This window comes from Equus caballus, chromosome 7 (assembly GCF_041296265.1).
Source record: "Equus caballus isolate H_3958 breed thoroughbred chromosome 7, TB-T2T, whole genome shotgun sequence".
In the NCBI taxonomy this organism is placed as follows: domain Eukaryota; kingdom Metazoa; phylum Chordata; class Mammalia; order Perissodactyla; family Equidae; genus Equus; species Equus caballus.
In genome coordinates this window covers 71,567,532-71,585,672 of record NC_091690.1, presented here as the reverse complement: position 1 = coordinate 71,585,672, position 18,141 = coordinate 71,567,532, and the positions used below count along the sequence as shown (strand labels likewise).

The following is an 18,141-nucleotide window of genomic DNA, read 5'->3' as shown; positions in this document are numbered from 1 at the left end:
AGAGACAGAGCCCCATATGTGGAGAGATGAGCTGCAGTCCACTTGGCCTGAACGCATGTCCCGCCCCTCCCCAAAGTCTCAGGAAGCAGCCCCAGAAACCAGAACTGCATCCCAAGCTTCTGATTGGATAATGTTCAACAAGAAGATGGACAATCAAGAATCTCCTAATATTTGAGGAAAATTAACACTATGAAAAAAAGCCATGAAATATACAAGACAGAAGAACTAGGATGGGAAAAAATCCCACAGTTTATTTAACAGAAAGAATAAAGACTTTAAAATAGAATAATTGGTATCCTCTGAGGAATTCAAAAGGCTATTTCATTCAAAAAACAAAAGCAGGTTATTATGGAAGAGAAGCTATTAACAATTCTGTGACTTTAAAATATGACAATCAAATAAAATATTTAAATGTGCTGGACAGAAAAACAGACCCAGCTGAAGAGCTAATTCATAAAATGGAAGACTGAGCTGAGAGACTCTCTCAGAATGCAGTACAAAATGGCAAAGAAATAAAAAGGAATAGAAGATAGATCCAAAACTTTCAGCATCTGATGGCATTTCAGATAGAGGCTACAAAGAGAATGAAAAGAGGAAAAGAAAATTTCTCCAAGATGAAGGAGACCACACATTTTTGATGGGAAGAACCCTTGAGGTACTTGACAGCATAAACAAAAGAGAGCTGCATACGTAGACGCATCTTAGCAAAATTTCCAAAGGATAAAAGGGAAATCTTAGGAGATTCCAGACAGCAAAAATAGGTTTCCTACAAAGAGATGAGAATCAGATTGGCATCAGACTTCTCTTTGGCAACAATGAATCTAGAGGGCAATGGAGTAATATCTTCAAAGTTTTAAAGGAAAATTATTTTAAGCATAGAATTCTCTATTCAAGCAAATTAGTATTCAAGTATGACAACAAAATAAAAGTAATTTTGGATATTTTAGGGACTCAGAAAATCTACCACATGCAAACTTTCTTTGAAAGAATCATTCAAACAGCAAAATGAAAAGCAACACAAAACAGGAAACTATCTTTGTGACTATGAGAAAGGGAGATACTTCTTAAATAAGAACACAAAGGCATAAAGCATAGGGTAAAATTGGATAGATTTGGTGTTACGGGCTGAATTGTGTCCCCCCCAATTCTTATGTTGAAGTCCTAACCCCCAGTATCTCAGAATGTGACTGTATTTGGAGAGAGGGTTTTTAAAGAGGTAATTAAAGTTAAATGAGGTCATTAAGATGAGCCCTAATCCAAAGTGAATGGTCTTCTTATAAGAAGAGGAGATTAGGACACAGAAAACACAGAGGGATGACTGCATGAGGACACAGCAAGAAGGTGGACATCTGTAAGCCAAGGAGAGAGGCCTCTGAAGAAGCTAAACCTGCCAACAGCTTGACCTTGGACTTCTAGTCTTCAGAACTGCGAGAAAATAAATTTCTGTTCTTTAAGCCCCCCAGTCTGTGGGTGTTTTTTTGGCAGCCCTAGGAAACTAGTATATTTGGCTAAATCGAAATTAAGAATTTCTCTTCAAAATGTGATCTAGACCATTATAAAGTTAATAGGCAGGTAATGACAGAATAAAAGACATTTAAGACATTAAAACTGTCAAGGGATATTAAATGAAAATTCATAGAAGTTGAAAACCAAATGGCTAAGAAAAATGAAGGAATGCTTAACATCACCAGTAATTAGAAAAACACAAATGAACATAATGAAATATCACTTTATACCTACCAGAATAACAAAACTTAGAAAATTAGAAAGTTGGGTAACACTAAGTGTTGGCAAGGGCATAGGGAAATAGGAACCCTAACGTACTACTAGTGTGTATGTCCACTAGACCCGCCATTTTGAAGAACAATCAGGTGGCACTTATTCAAACTATGTATGTAGACACCCTGTCATCCATCACTCCCACTCCTAGGTAAATATTCCAGAAAAACACTGGCACAGGGGTAAATGTAAGAGATATACACAAGGTTGTTCACTGCAGCACTATTTGTGGTAACAGAGAGTTGTAGGCAACCTATGTGTCCATCAGCAAGGGAACAGACCACAAATGTGGATAGAGCATAGTGTGGGATATGAAGCATTAATTAAAAGCAAGGAACTAGATGGGTATACAGCAACATGGAAAAATCTTAAAATAGTGTTGGGCAAAAAAAATGAAGTAGCAGAATGAGTTCAACAGCATATTACAATTATACAATTACAAACACATTACCCACAAAATAATATATATTTTACAAAGATACATATATCTATGAAAATATATCCAGCACAAGAAGAGATATTTATATGAACATGGGAAATGGGAGTAAGGATTAAGGATGAAGGAGAAAAAAGAAAATAGGGCAAGAGGAGCTTTGCATAGACTAACACACTGCACCATGCCCTGAGTTGTGTTACTAACTCAACTCTCTGCTTCGAAGTTACACAAACACACACATGACAAGGAATCTAAGAAGGAGGAAGACTGGAGTTACGAGCAGCTATGACAAGGAAAGACTAACAGTTTAATCTCTCAGTGTAAAAAATTGTTGATGCATAATTAAAAAAATTAAAACCAACTCAAATTATTAGGGTTTATTACATTAAGGGAAGGGACAGGGGTAGGGTGGAATAGATAAACACATGTTAAGATTTTTTTCTTATTAAAGAGGAAAGTTTGGATTTGGTTGGTTCTAGGTATTGATAGACAAAAGTGAGTTTAAACATGTGGATTAAAATTTTTAAGGTAATCATTAGAAATAGAAATGAGATGTGCAACTTTAACAACTGGAGGAAAAAGTGGAATTGAGGGAAAACTCAATTGGTGCCCACAAAAAGGCAAAAAAGAAGGAAAAAAAGCATGGTAAATAGAAAACATGAATTACTGATAGTAGAAATAAGTCAAAACGTATCAACATTCACCATGTGAGTGAGTTAAATTCTTATATTAAAAGAAAAAGATCCATATTGGGAAAAATAAGGATTATATTGTTTTTGAGATATCCTAAAATCAATATTCATATCAGATAAAATGGAGGCCCAGGCCAAGGCCAAAAGTATGAATAAGACAAAGTGGAGTGTTTTACAGTGATTAAAAGACACAATCTACCAAGATAATAGTCATGAACATAAAAGGGAACTGAACCAACTTAATAGTAAAAACTGCCAGAAATGCAAGGAGATACTCACAAATCCACAATAGAGGTAAGAGACTTTAATACACCTGTTTCTGAAGTTAACAAACCAAGCAGACACAAACATAATCTTAGGGGAAATCTGAATAACATGATTGTGCCAATTACGAAAGCTATTATTTTTTACTGCCAAACCTACCCATCTCTATTCTGCTGTGGGATGCTGGAGCTGGGGCTCTGAAAACCATGTTTCTGCTTTGCCAGCTGGTTTCTGTTAGACCCTGACAGCAGTGGGTGCTGCTACAGGGAGACTGTAAAGCCGGAAGAGGAAGAAGGGGCTTGCTTTCCCTGGGGGTTTCCCCTGGGTTTCCGGTCTGTGATTCCCATGAATGTCACCGGAGTACCGTTACTTCACCCCACCTTCAGCAAGTCCTTCCCTAGCCGCAGCTGAATCCAGTTTGCATTTCCCAACCTTTATAAACCAGCTTAGTTTTAACTCCCTCACAGATACCAGCACCGACTGGCCAGTATTCTCGCCTCAGCGAGCAGGGTCTCAGCTCCATGAGGCCCATCTGAGCTCAGAGCTACCAGCAGCCAAGCAGCGTCTCCTCCTCAGAGGTCTAAGTTTCAGCTCTAAGGGGCTTCTCCTCCAAGCTTCTACATTTTAATAATTCCAACCTCTTCCCACAAAGAAAACTCCAGGCTCAGATGGCTTCATGGTAAGTTCTTCCAAAATTTAAGGAAGGAATAATATCAATCTTCTACAAACTTTCCCAGGAAACAGAAAAAGAGTGAACACTTCCAAACTCATTTTATCCTAACAAGAACATGATAACAAAGGAAACTAACACACCCACATATCTCCCGAACACAGATTCAAAAATCCTTGACAAAATATCAGCAAGTTAAATCCAGTAATACACATCATGACCAAGTGGGGTTTATCCTGGGAATGCAAGGCTAAAATCAGTGTAATTAACCATATTAATAGGTTAAAAAAGAGAAATCACATTACCATCTCAACAGATGCAGAAAAAGCATCTGACAAAATTCAATACCCATTCATAGCAGAACTCTCAGCAAACTAGGAAGAGAAGGAAATGTCTTTAATCTGATAAAAGGCATCTACAAAAATTTACACATCTAACTCATAATTTTGAAATACTGAAAATTTACCCCCTGAGGTTGGGAACAACATAAGAATGTCCACTAGCACGACTTCTATTCAACATTGTACTGGTAGTCCTAGCCAGCAAAATAAAGAAATAAAAAGGTTAAGATTAGGTGTAAGATTGGAAAAGAAGAGATAAAATGGTCCTCATTTATAGGTGTCATGATCATGAACACAGATAATCCAAAAGAATGATTAAAAATGGTAAATGAATTTAGAAAGGTTACTGGATACAAGTTCAATATTCTATGTACCAGCAACAAACAGGTGGGAATGAAATATAAAAAAGCAATACCATGGACAATAGCGTAAAAAAAAAGACCGAATACCTAGGAATTAATCTAATGAAAGAGGTGCGTGATCTCACCACTGAAGACTACAAAGCATTCTTGAGAAGAATTTTAAAAGACCTAAAAAATGGGCTATATTATTCTAATGAATTACAAAACTCAATATTGTAAAGATGTCAGTTCTCTCCAAATTGTTCTGTAGGTTCAAAGCAATTCCAATAAAAATTCCAGCAGGATTTTGTGTAGAAATTGACAAGCTGATTCTAAAATTTATATGCAAATATAAAGGCCTTATAATAGTTATAGTGATTTTGAAGAACAACACAGCTAGAGAACTTCACTATCAGTTATCAAAACTAGTTATAAAGCTACAGCAATTTAGACACGCACACTGTCACTCGCCTTACCACAGTGCCTCGCCTACAACTCAGTAGGGAAAAAGATAGAGTCTTTTCAATAAATGGTGCTGGGTCAATTAGATACCCATATAAAATAAAGTAAACTTTGACTCTACTTCACATCATACACAAAAATTTTAGACAGATCATACACCAAAATGTAAAAACTAAAACAATCAAGCTTCTAGAAGAAAATATCTTCATGGCTTGAGATAGGCAAAAAAATTCTCAAACAGGAAATAAAAAGCACTAACCATCAAGGACTGGTGAATTGAACTTCATTAAAATTAAGAACTTCCGTTCATCAAAATTCATGATTAAGAAAATGAAAAAACAGGCCAGAGACTGGGAAAAGATTTTTATAATAAATACATCTACAAAGGACTTGTATCCAGGATATATAAAGAACTCAAACAAATCAACAAGAAAGAGATATATAACCCAATTAAAATACATGCAAAAGACTTGAATACGCACTTCCAAAAGAGGATATCAAAATGACCCAGAAACATATGTAAAGGTACTCAGCATCATTAGTCTCTTGAGAAATGCAATGAAAATGACAATGAGATACCACTACATACCTAAAAAATAAGTAAAATTAAAAAGACTGCCATTATCAAGTATTTGTAAGGATATGGAGTAACTAGAAGTCTCATTAATATGGGAATGAAAATTGTATAACCACATTGGAAAAGTATTTTGCGGTGTCTACTTAATGCTAAACATACTTTTATGTTCTATGACCCAGCAATTCCACTCCTGGGTATATATCCAATAGAAACGAGTACTTAAGTCCACCAAAAGATTTTTAAAAATATTCATAGTAGCTTTATCTATAATAGACCCAAACTAGAAATAACCAAACGTCTATCAAGAGTAAAAAGGGTAAATAAATTATGGTATAAATGGAACAAATAGGAGAAATGAAAAAGAGTAAACTATTGATATACGCAACAACATGAATGAATCTCACAGACATAATACTGAGTGAAATAAATCACACACAAAAGAGCACATGCTGTATGATTCCATACATGAATTTCAAATCAGGCAAAACTCATCCATGGTGACAGAGGTCAGAATGGTGATTATTCTTGGAGGATGTACTGATTGGGAGGGTACCACATGGGATACTGGAAAAGTTCTATATTGTAATATGGGTGGTGGTTAAAAGAGTGTACAGGGCCAGCCCTGGTGGCCTAGTGGTTAAGTTTGGCATGCTCCACTTTGGTGGCTGGGGTTCGGTTCCCAGGCACGGACCTCTGCCACTCGTCAACCAGTGGCCATGCTGTGACGGCAGCTCACAAACAAAACAGAAGACTGGCAACAGATGTTAGCTCAGGGTGAATCTTGCTCAGCAAAAGGAGGAAGACTGGCAATGGGTGTTAGCTCAGCAAGAATCCTTCTCAGCAAAAAAAAAAAAAAAAGAGCATATATATGTAAAAATTCAAGTTCTACACAAGATTTCTATATGTTACTTTGTTAGTTATTCCTCAATTTAAAATAGATGCTAAAAAAAAGACCAGTGTGGTATTGGCACAGTAATAGATAACTAGACCAGTGGAGCAGAATATATAATCTAGAAATATACTCATGTATAAAGGGATTTGGGTTTATTATAAAGGTGTCATTTCTTTTCTTTTCTGCCTCTGAATGTTCCCTTTTGGATGTGATTCTTGGCACTGTGGTAGCCATCTTGGGACCTAAATGGGAACCAGCCTACAGGGACAGGCAAGAAAGCCAAGGATGGCAGAAAAGTGGATGGAAAGAACCTGAGTCCCTTGAGAACATCAATGTACCCTGGAATTAACTACCATTGGAAAGCCTTACTTCTGAGTTTCTTGTTATTTGAAATTAAAAAAAAAAAATCTACTCAATTAGATTTTAAAAGCATCTTAACTGAGAACCAGTTAGGAGCACTGAAATAATTCATGTGAGACCACCACCTCCCCAGGCCCAGGAGCTTAAGTGCAGCTGCTCCCCAGGGAGTCACAGACTTGCAGAATAAACTCTCAGAAGCTTATTCCCACCAGGGGGCTAGAGTCTCTGGAACAAGAGGCGTCACTCACCTGTCCGGTCAACATCCTTTTTCATGGGCAGTACAGTATAATCCGGTTGCTCATCTGAGGACTCAAAGATCCACGACTTGGGCTGCAGCGTGGATTTCCGGGGACTCCCCCTGCCTCCAACCCAGTCCCCCGACCCATCTCGGAGCTGAACCTGCTGTAGGTACGGGATCCGGAAAATCCTGTTTTGGTCCAGGCTTAATTTCTTCAGTCTTCAATTAAGGAAAATGAATACAGAATCACAGCAATAATGACACATCATGGACATTTACCAAGCAACTTTAGGGAAAGAACATGGAATCATGCTTGAACACTTACTCCTCTTGTGTGACCTTGAGCCAGTGACTTACCCTCTCTGGATCTCAATATCCTTATCTCTAAATTGGGGATAATGTTTATTAACGTTTCAAGGTTCCTGTGATGATTAAAGGAGACAATGTAAATGGCCTGGCACCAAGTAGTGGTCAGTAAATGGTAGCTGAATCCAAAGGAAATTTTCTAGGGATCTAAAGTTTAACCATTTAAAAGCCAGCATTTTCATTACTTCAACCAAATAGAACTCAGCAGTTAAACTTATCTTCTGATTCTGATTTTTTTTTCTGTCTCCTCTCTCAGTGTCAGGATACTTTCTCTGGTAATATCTCCCCCTACCCTCCCTTCTCTTTGCCACTTATAATCCAGTTATCTGATCAGAAATGTCCTTATTGATGCCCCACCTGCATGGCTGAGCTCAAGTTCAGAGGGGAGAAATGACTTACCCATGGCCACACAGCAGGGATAAGTGGTGGAGCTGGGATTTAAAGCCAGGCCTTTCGGCTTCCAGAGCAGCAGTCAGGGTGTGAGCAAGGCTGGGGGTTACAGAGGGCCCTGCAGAGAGAGGCTGTTACCTCCGGAGCCCGGCCAGGCTGGCAAAGCAATTGGGGTTGGAGAGTTCGTTGTCATCCAGCATCAGTGTCTCCAGCGCTGGGAACCTCAGGATGTACCTCTTGCTTGTCAGCGATGTTACAGATGCCTCCCTGTGCGTGCAAAGATCTTGGGTAATGAGCAAGGGCAGGGGACAAGCTCCACTCTCCCCAGGAAGAAACGGAGGATGGGGAATCGATCAAGAGGCCTACCCAGCTTGGAAACTTCTCTAGGGCCCAAGAGAGGTGCCTGCAGAGAGTCACTGGAAGGTGGAATTCCCTCCCCAACTGACCCCTTCTCCAAAGGTCACTCACACGTGCAGTCTTCTGTGTGGAGAAAGGCTACACACATTCGCTGAAGGACTCAGTGAGACCAGGTTGGAGCAGGAGGGGGCGCACCAGTAGTGCTCATGGGAAATACCAGAGTGAACGAGGCATGACCAAGTTGGGGGGAAGCACTCTGCAGGGAGAACACTGCACAACTTTGGATCAGGGCAGACTCCCGGGTATGTTGTGTCACCCCCAGGACTAGTAACCCTCAGAGCAGCAGGAGACAACGCCATCGGCATGGACACAGCTTTGCCACGGAGTGGGCCAAGGCAGGCTGGCCGCGGTGAGGCCCTCCTCTAAGGTGACTTCACAAAACGCACACATCAGTAAGGAGATGAAAAATCTCTTTTTAAACCCAAACTCTTGCAGACTCCCAGGAACACCCAAGAGTAGAATTTAACAGGCCGAGGTCCTGAATCACACAGGTGGGGCAGGAAGAACTGGTGGCATTTTAGGTACTACCATTAATGTGACCTCATTTGTGTTCCCAGGTGGATGAGGCCTAGGTAATTCTTTTTAAGTACACAAAGGCAGATGACTCAAATCATGTTTTCATTCCTCCCGCCAACTCCATCCTTTCCACACGCCCAAATAAATACATCAACATCCAGTCACAGATAGATATACATACATATAAACCACAAATGTGCATACAACAAGAGGAAGGGAAAGAAACATTTCTTCAGAGCCTACTGCATTCTTGGCACTGTCTTAGGTGTTTCATATATATCATCTCTGAACAGCACTGGGGAGGACAGGGGTTATCTCCTTTCCAGATGAGGAAACTCAAACTCAGAGTGACTCGCCTGAAGTCTTATAGGTAGAAAGTGGTAGAGCTCAAACTTGACTCAGAACCCTAGGCTCTTTCCTGCAGCACCCACCTCTCACATCATTTCTTCAAGCCCCATGTGGATTAAAGCATGGGGAGATGGAAAAGTAGCTATTGCCTGGGCCAGAGTGTGACGAAAGTACGCAGTGCGTTCAAAAGTCACAAAGGCCTGTAGCAATACATCTGAAGTCAGGAATATTTCAGAGGTAAATATAGAGAGGGTATATAGTCCTTCACTTATTCACATTCATGAATTTCTTTAACGGACACTTATGGAGCCAGATACTGGGAATAAAAAGAGAAAAAGAAGACATCCCTCCCCTCAAGGTGCTTATAGTCTTGCGAAGGAGGTGGACACACTGCACGCAGTGGGACAAATGCTGTAACAGAGGCAGGCACAAAGCTTGGTGGGAGTCACCCACTCTAGTGGGGAGGACTCAGGAAAGGCAATGTTTAAGCTAAACCATGAAGAATGGAGAGAGAATTTGCTGTGTTCTTAACCACTGTGAGAGAGGAAGAGGAACACAGAGAAAAACCATTCCCTTGTGGCTGGAGCTATAATGACTTTAGAAGCTCTGGGCAGTCATGTTTCCCATCATGGGGCCCAGAGAGACACAGGCAGTTCACCTGTAAAGAAAAACGGGGTGAGGCTCAGAGAGGAGCAGCTGCAAGAGCTGAGAGAAAACTTCCGGGCTGCTCCCTAATGCTCAGGACCCACATCCAGTAGGTCCCTATGGCATGACCATAAGATGCCCCAATGTTCTTATAGCAAACCTCTCCTTTTCGTTACTCTAATACTGAGGGACTTCTGTAGATTAGAACCATGGCAGGTGTGACTAAAAAAGGCACAGGTCAGACACAGTTTCAGAAAGAGCCCAGGCAGTGTGTGGGGAACAGGCTTGACATCCAAAGACTAGAGACACTCAGCAGAGAAGGAATGAAGCCTTTAGTTCATGGTATTTGAAGGTCACAGACGACTCTTTTCCTCCTCCTAAAAGGACCAACTTTCATACACTGAATTACAGGAGGGTGCCCCGAAGCTCTGCTGATTTATAATTAATTGACCAATCTTAATTTTACTCCAAGAAATACAAAACAACTAAGAATAAGCCTTCAGAATGTTTCTCCTAAACTCCATAATAGAGAAGCTGGCTCTGTCCTGTCTCTTGTGCCAAGTTATAGTGCTTTCCCTTTTAAAAGTTTCCCCTTAATTATAACATAGAAAAGTTTCATTCTGCCTCTAAAAGAGATGCCTTAAAATAGTGGGACATCCAACAGGTGGATGAGGAGGACAAGACGCAAGGCTTCAGAGGAAAGCACCAGGCTCCTCCACTGAGCCTTTCCCACAGCAGTTTTTGGAGAAGAGCGCTTTGAAATGGCAGGAATCTGTTAGTAGTGGATTTCCAGCTGTTTCAAGGGGTGCTATTTTTATTATACCTTCTCTTGGCAAAAAAGAAATTAATATCATGTAAAATCTGATAGATTTAACTTAATTTTTTTAGAAGCTAAGAGTATGACCCAGTGGTTGGATTCAGGAATGTGTGAATATTAGAAGCATATTAGAAGCAGCACAGGCGTGAGGATCAGGAGCCCTGGGCTCTGATTCTGGTGCCGCTGCTGCTCTGTTTGCTGTGTGACTGCTAGGTGGTGTCAAGCATCTCTGGGCCTAGTCAGTTCCTCTATCTACATGATGAAAGAGGATTTCTTTTACTTTACATTCTAAGACTTTGGATTAGGCTAAAAATAATGCTCAACAGACTGAACCAAGGGCTGTGGCAAACAAGACGAAATTTAGCAAGCTCTGTCTGTTCAAATGTTAATCAGCTTCTGTGATAAGATACAGACAATCCAGCATGCAAACACAGGATGAGGGCTTAAGACGAGTGTAACACACGGCTCAATAGCTTGCTTGTGTAAAACAGGACTTACAATGTGGCTGCTAAAAAGCTAGTGCTTTTCCAGGTGGCATCATTAGGAATACAGTGATTAAAAAAGGAGGTAACGGTCCCTCTCTGCTCTGTGCTGGTCAAGCCTGAGACAGTCGACTTATGCGGTCCAAGGTGGAAAGGGGATAGGCCTAATGGGAGAGCCAAAGTATCAGACGTCAGTCAAAACAAGTAAGAGAGCAGTCTAAAGATGGAGGAGGTCAAATATGACCCCCTTAACTCACTCAGACAGAGATAATAGAGTCATCTATCCAGAAATGGAGATGCAAACGTTCAGAACAGGTGCGGTGTATTGTGAAATAGAAAAAAGTGAAGAGAAAAGAGGCTAGAGAAGTAGGCAGTCAGGTCATGAAAAGCCTCATGATCAACGTTAGTGGAGTTTATCTTTAGAACCCTGGGAAGCCGCTGAAGGACCTTACGCAGGGTGGTGATAGAACCAGATGTGCATTTTAGAAACATCACTCTGGCTGATGGTAAGGAGGATGGGTTGGGAGGTGAGAAACTGGAGGCTGACATCAAACAGGAGGATAACAGAAATGGGAAGTACAAGTCACAGCATCAGGTGACTGAATGGATGGGGTACAGGGGGAATTCAAGCTGATGCCCAGGTTTCTAGCCTGGACAACTGCACAGCAGATGCACAGCAGCGCCTGTCACCGTGGGCAGGGACACAGGAAGAGGAGATTTTGGAATGGGCGTGTGTGTGATGAGTTTGGCATGATAAGTTGGGTATACGGACTTCTAGTTCAGAAGACAGAGGTGAGGTAGAGAAATACCTAAGACTTGGGAAAGGATGAGACTACTAAGAAAGAGCATAAAGATAAAAAAAAACCAAAACAGTGGGTTGAGAGTGGACTACTGAGGATCACCAACACTGAAGAGGTGGGCAGAAGAGGAGTCCACAGAGGACAGTGAATGTGGACAGATGAGGCCTCCTAGCCTTCAAAGCACAATGACTTCAACTGACACTCTGATGTAAGCAGGAGCACATTTTATTCTCCCCACCTTATATGCAAAGAAATAGAAGTGTAGAGTGGTGGCATTTGCTTTACTTTATGTAACAACCCTTTCTACTGAAAACAACTAGACTGGTGAATAAAATATAAAAAGAAAAAAGATCTATCATTTAAAAACATGTCAGAGATGTCAAAACAGTAAGGAAGTAGTATGTCAAAATCTAAAATCAAGAGACAGAAACTGAGCACAAGAAGCCACCTTTGCCTTGAGGACATTTGCTGATCTTGTTGAAACAGACGGTGGAGCATGTAATTGGAGACCCCCAGGTGAATCTGGGATCCTAAAGAGATATACCCTCAGGAGAGACTGAACCAGAACTAAACCCATTCTCCTCAGCCCAGGGCCAGGGGATAACTGCCCTGGAGTGAACAGAGAAGGAGAGCGGGGCAGGGCAGGCTGGTCCTCTTGCAAAACTGCAGCCCAAATTCATATCATCAGAAACTATCCAGCTAGTTTGGTTTAGTTTAAAATGGTTCCATACTGATTGCCCCTTGGCACCTGGCCAAAATAAATGGAAAGGTTCATGGTACTGCAGACTAAATACCGTGGGCCAACTCTCCCCTGAGTGAAAGCTAGAAAATCCAGACAAAATCAATGTATTTAAAACAATCTTCTTCAAGGCATCTGGGAGCTAACAAGCTGTGAAAAATTGGGGGGCCAAGATTTGGGAGAAGGAGGAAACCAAAAGGGGTTCATGCAATATTTTGGGCCATTTTCCCCTAGGGCTGTCTGCTGACTCCGAAGTAGCAGAAAGGCTGAGAAGCTGAGCAGAGATTCTGACAACTTGCTAGTCCGGGGGCCAAAAACTGGAGTCCAGTGCGTGCCGCAGAAGGGGAGCCCTGATAACCTGCCCTTGCTTCAAGTTAGGACATTGAAGGACTAAATCCTACGAGAAAGTGTGAACTGGAGACAGTGTGGTGCTTGCAGAGACCGAAGACTAGCTTCAAACAACTTTAATTTCTATAACTGAATTAAGATGATTTGGAATTGTTAGCGATCTATACAATCAAAAAACTCTAGATCTGGTGAGGAAAAAAAGTGATTTGAGTTCCCAAAAGGGAGAGTCATGGCCTCTCATTCAGTTTCCTAACTATTTACATTTAAATTAAAACTAATTAAACTTAAATAAAACTAAAAATTCAGTTCCCCAGTCACACTAACCACATTTCAAGTGCTCAATATGACTAGTGGCTACTATGTCGGACATGCAGATATAGAACATTTCCAGCATTGTAGAAAGTGCTGGTGAACCAGTGCTAAACTAGGACTTTCTAGAGGATTACTAGACAATGTCAGACAATATCTGCAAATTGGTGCTAATGTCTGGAGATATGAAAAGCACAGTGGTCTATCACTCAAATTTGGGGATTACGAAGGCCAGACAGATGGAAGAATGGAAATTTAGCTTGTGAATGGACTCAGTGAAGTCATAAACCCACTTTGTGGTTAACTCCCCAGCTCCTGAATGTATAATTACTACAGACATACTAAGCAACTGACAGAATAACTACATTTGTTTACTGACCCACAAAGTGAGAGCTATTATAGTAGGAAGGGCCAAATTGAAGCCCCAGGAATTTTGCTTCTACAACAGTAAACCAAAAATAATTCTCCATCCCTGAGGTAACTGCAGAAATTACTGCCATCACTAAAGACTAGAAAGGTACAAAGATAATGAGTCCTCTGACATTCCTGTTTAACTTGTTTATCTGGCTTGTGCAGAAGACAGGTCTTGAAGAATGATTTTAGATTACTGTGAGCTTAATCCAGTGGTGATTCCAATTTCAGCTGCTCTTCCATATGTGAACTCTTCTCATGATAGCAAATCAACACAGCCCCTGGGACTTGTGATAAAGCTAAGGACCTGTGAAATGTTTCTTTCTCTTTATCAATGAATGAGAATTCCCAGAAGCAGTCTGCTTTTGCCTGACAGGCACAACAGTACACCTCTATCCTCTTCTCTCAGGGCCGTATCAACTCTATAGCCCTATCATAACCTATTACACAGGGGTCTTGATTACTTTGGTATTCCACAGAACATCACGTTGATTGGACCTGATGGGCGGGAAGATGCAAATACTCTAGATACCTTAGTAAGATAGGTGTGTGCCACAGAATGGAGGTAAACTCCTCCAAAATTCAAGAAACTGCCACCTTGATTAATTTCCTTGATGTGGAGCATGCTGGAATATGCCTCCAATGTGAAAGACAGAATCCTTCGCTTTGTACCACCTGTTACTAAGAAAAAGGCATAACGCTTTGTTGGCCTTTTTGGATTTTGGAAGCTGCACATAAAGCATTTGTGCTGTCCTGATCCATTTACTGAGTAGCCCATAAGGCTGCTAGTTTTGTGTGGGGCGCAGAGCAAGACAAGGCTGTGCAGCAGGTCCAACTGTACTGCAAGTTGCTTTCTGGGCATTATGTCACTAGGCATATGACTCAGCAGGTCCAACTGGGCTCTAAATGCCTAAGGCAAATAGGCATGCTGTATAGATAGGGGTGCTGAAACCATCCATCCTGGTTTTCAAGGACAGTCTGAGTTTTCACCTGTTATCCCCAAATAATTAATAGTATTCCATTTCCTTCTCAACTACGTCCTGGCTCAGATGATAAGTTACAGGGTCACTCTATGAATACAGCCTTTTGTAGGCACCAATTACAGAATCATCTCTGAGCAAAGCTATGCTCTATTATGCAGATAAATATTTTCCTTTTGACAGTTTCTGGCTTACTACTGAGTGATGGAAGAGACCGAATATCTGACCACACTAAGTGACCACACGACCTGAGCTGTTCACCACGGACTGAATGTGCAGCAGGACTCCCGCATCAAGTGAAAGCAGGACTGGAGATCGGACTCAAGCAAACCTGGAAGAGGTCCCTGAATGAAGACCCCTCCGAGCCCTCCGATGCCTGCTCCTGGTGTACCGCTCCCTCTCCATCAACCCACAACCGGGGTCCTGTGACCAGCTGATGTAGGAGAAGCATCTCCAGCTGGGTTTACAAATGATTTTGCATTATACGCTAATACTAACCAAAGCCTGACTGTTACAGTATTATAACTCCATACAGAGGTGGCTCTGAAAAGGCAGGAGAAGAGAAATCCTCCCTACAGGTAAAACTTAGAGCAACAGATCCGATTGTTCATTTTGCTTGGTTGGCGAGATAGCTAGAATTTCAAGTCCAGGCTGATTCATGGGCAGTGGCTAAGGGTTCAGTTGAAAAGTCAAAGCTTGGAAAAAACAATGTAAAGCTGCTGACAGGGAGATCTGAGGGGAAATGATGTGACCGGACCTCTCCGAATGGATACAGAGGGGGAGGGTTACTTGTGTCCCATGTGAACGCTCCCAGAGACTATCCACTGCAGCCAAGCCTCTCAGTGACCAGGTGGACAAGATGGCCTAGTCCATGAGTGTCGGCTGGATACCCCGGCACTTGCCAAACAGCCTTGGCAGCAGGGAAGGAGGCTACACACTTCGTCACCAAAGCAGATCTGGCCACCACCCCGAGCACCCCACCTGCCAACAGCAGAGGCCAGTGCTGAGCCCCCACCATGGCACCATTTCCAGGAGGATTGGCCGGGCATCTAGCAGGAGGACAACTACAGCGGACACCTTCTTCACAGCAGGAGCAGTGATATTTTCCTCACTGGAATAAATACGCATTTTAGATACAGATTTTCATTCTCTGACCACAATGTTCTGAAAGCATCACCATCTGTGAACTCACAGAATGTCTTATTCATTATCCCGGGACCTCACACAAAATTGTTTCTAACCATGGACCACATTTCATGGCAAAGAAGTGCAATAACGTGCTCACAGACATGGAGTACTCCATCACGCAGAAGTAGCTGACCTAATAGAATGGTAAAACAGTCTTTTGATGATTGACAGTCTTTTATTTATTGCACTAACTAGAAGACCACCCCCTGCGAGGTCGGGGTGCTGATTTACAGGATGAAGTATCACATAAACCAGGAACCAATAATGATGCTTTTTCTCTCACAACCAGAACACAAGGGTCTAGGAATTAACGAATGAAAATGAGAGTAGTTCCTCTTACAATTATACCTAACAATCCACCTGCAGCATTTTTGCTTCTCATTCTTGCAACTTTGAGCTCTTCTGAGTTAGAAGTCTGAGTTTTCTAGGGAGGAATACTTTTACAGAAGACGAAAGAACAATTCCACTTAACTGGAAGTTGAGTTTGCTACTGGCCACATGCCTTCCTCATTCTACTGAACCAACAGGCAGGATAAAGACAGGTGCACTATATCGGCTGGGTGATTGATACTGTTTATCGAAAGTAGATATGACTGCTGTTATGCCTTGAGGGCAAAAAGGAATATGTTTGGAATCCAGAGGATTATCTGGTGTTCCTCTTAGAAGTGTCATACCCATTAGTCAAAGTTAATGGAATTTTTGCAAGATGAAAAGAGTTCTGGAGAGGGATGGTGGCGATGGTTGCACAACAACGTGAATACTGAATGCCACTGAACTGAACACCTAAAAATGGTTAAGATTGGAAGGCCTCTGACAGGGAAAGGAGGGGGGATCTGAGCTGGGCCTTGGAATATGGACAGATTCTACATAAGAAGAGAATGTAATGGTCACAAGCATGGTCTCTGGAGTCAGACGGACTTGGTTCAAATCCTGGCCTGCCACTTACTAGGCTTTGTAACTCTGGGTGAGTTATTTAACCTATCTGTGCCTTAATTTCCTCGTCTATAAAACGGAGATAATAATAGGACACTAATAATAATAGGGTTGTCATGAAGATTAGATGACTTAATACACATTAAGTGCTGAGAACAGTGTCTGGCACATAGTAAGCACCACATATGTGTTATTATTATTAAGAGAGGAAGGACCAGTGCATTCTAGCTAGAGGCATGGCCTCAGCAGGTGTACAGAACGGGAATATGCAAAATTTATTTAGAGGGTTTATGAAGGGGAATAGTCTGGCAAGAACCATATCCACAACTTACCCATGACCAATCAGAGGCAGGGGGAGTGACTTGCCAGCACCTGTGTCTCTCCTAATGGTACCCATCTGACGCCTCCCCATCCTGTGGGGCCTGCTTCCATGGCCGCTTTCTCTGGGAGCTATGGCAGGTGGCTTTCTCCCTGCTTTGAGCACTCAGAGCCTATCTTCACAGCACTTCTGAGCTGCTTTGGACTATTCCCTTGGATGCTTGCACCCAGACAAAGGCTCATGAGGGAACACATGGGACGGAATCTGGGATCTAGAACTTACTGCTCTGTGACAGCCAAATTGGGTGGCAGGGAAGTGAGCCCATTGCCTGTGAGCAGCAGAACACGGAGGTGTGGCAGAATCCCCAGATCACAAATGGCCTCTGCAGTCAGGCTGTTGAAGGAAAGGTCCAGGAACTATGGTGCAAAGATAAAAGATGGGGCACTTTGCGTGACAATACTGCTTGTACATGAGGTGGGAGCTGGCTACTTTTTTCAACTTTCTGGTGGCCCCACCACCCACAGGCTAAAAGCCTCCTGACTCCGCATTAACATTCAAGGTCTACTAGAGTCACTTCCCGACCTACCTGCCAGCCTTAGCCCCCACTGCAAACCTTCGTTTATCCTGTGCTGCTGGCCAAAGTGACTCCTCTCTGCCCCCCCCCCCCCCCCCCCCACCTAGAGATCTCCTCTCAAGCTTTTCACTCAACCAGGAATGCCCTTTCTCCATGCATCTGAATCTAAGCTCCAAGAGGCCAGCTCAAAAGCTGCCTCTTTATAAAATCTTTCCTAATTCCCCAGCCAGGAGGAATCTCTCCTTCCTCTGACTTTGAGTGCTTTGTTTAGACTGCTCTGGGAGATTTCTCACAGTTGGCTAGGTTATCTGGGATAGGTGGATCTATGCCTGAGGAATAGGGATACTGGTACACGGATGTGCCTTGCAGAGTCCAGGCACACACTGGTGGACTAGACCATAAACTCTCTGAGGTCAAGGGCCATGCCACTCTGTCACTGTATCCTTATAACTTAGCATAGGACCTGGCACATAGTAGGTGCACATTAAAAAAGTCAGCTGAAATGAA

The 18,141-nt window shown here is 42.1% G+C and overlaps 1 protein-coding gene across 16 annotated transcripts in view; it reads right to left on the bottom strand.

The window, feature by feature from the left end:
* XRRA1 (X-ray radiation resistance associated 1) overlaps positions 1-18,141 on the bottom strand; it is a 58,780-nt gene that overhangs the window by 20,175 nt on the left and 20,464 nt on the right. For 9 of the 16 annotated variants that reach the window (XM_005612040.4, XM_070273302.1, XM_005612038.4 and 6 more), the window contains 3 exons: positions 17,343-17,476; positions 7,947-8,075; positions 7,063-7,271 (listed from right to left, as the gene is read on the bottom strand). In XM_005612040.4, coding sequence (XP_005612097.1) covers positions 7,063-7,271; positions 7,947-8,075; positions 17,343-17,476 — 472 coding nt within the window. Of the gene's footprint in view, positions 1-7,062; positions 7,699-7,946; positions 8,076-17,342; positions 17,477-18,141 lie in introns of those variants that run through there. The other 7 variants (XM_070273300.1, XM_070273301.1, XM_070273303.1 and 4 more) reach the window with 3 other exon arrangements.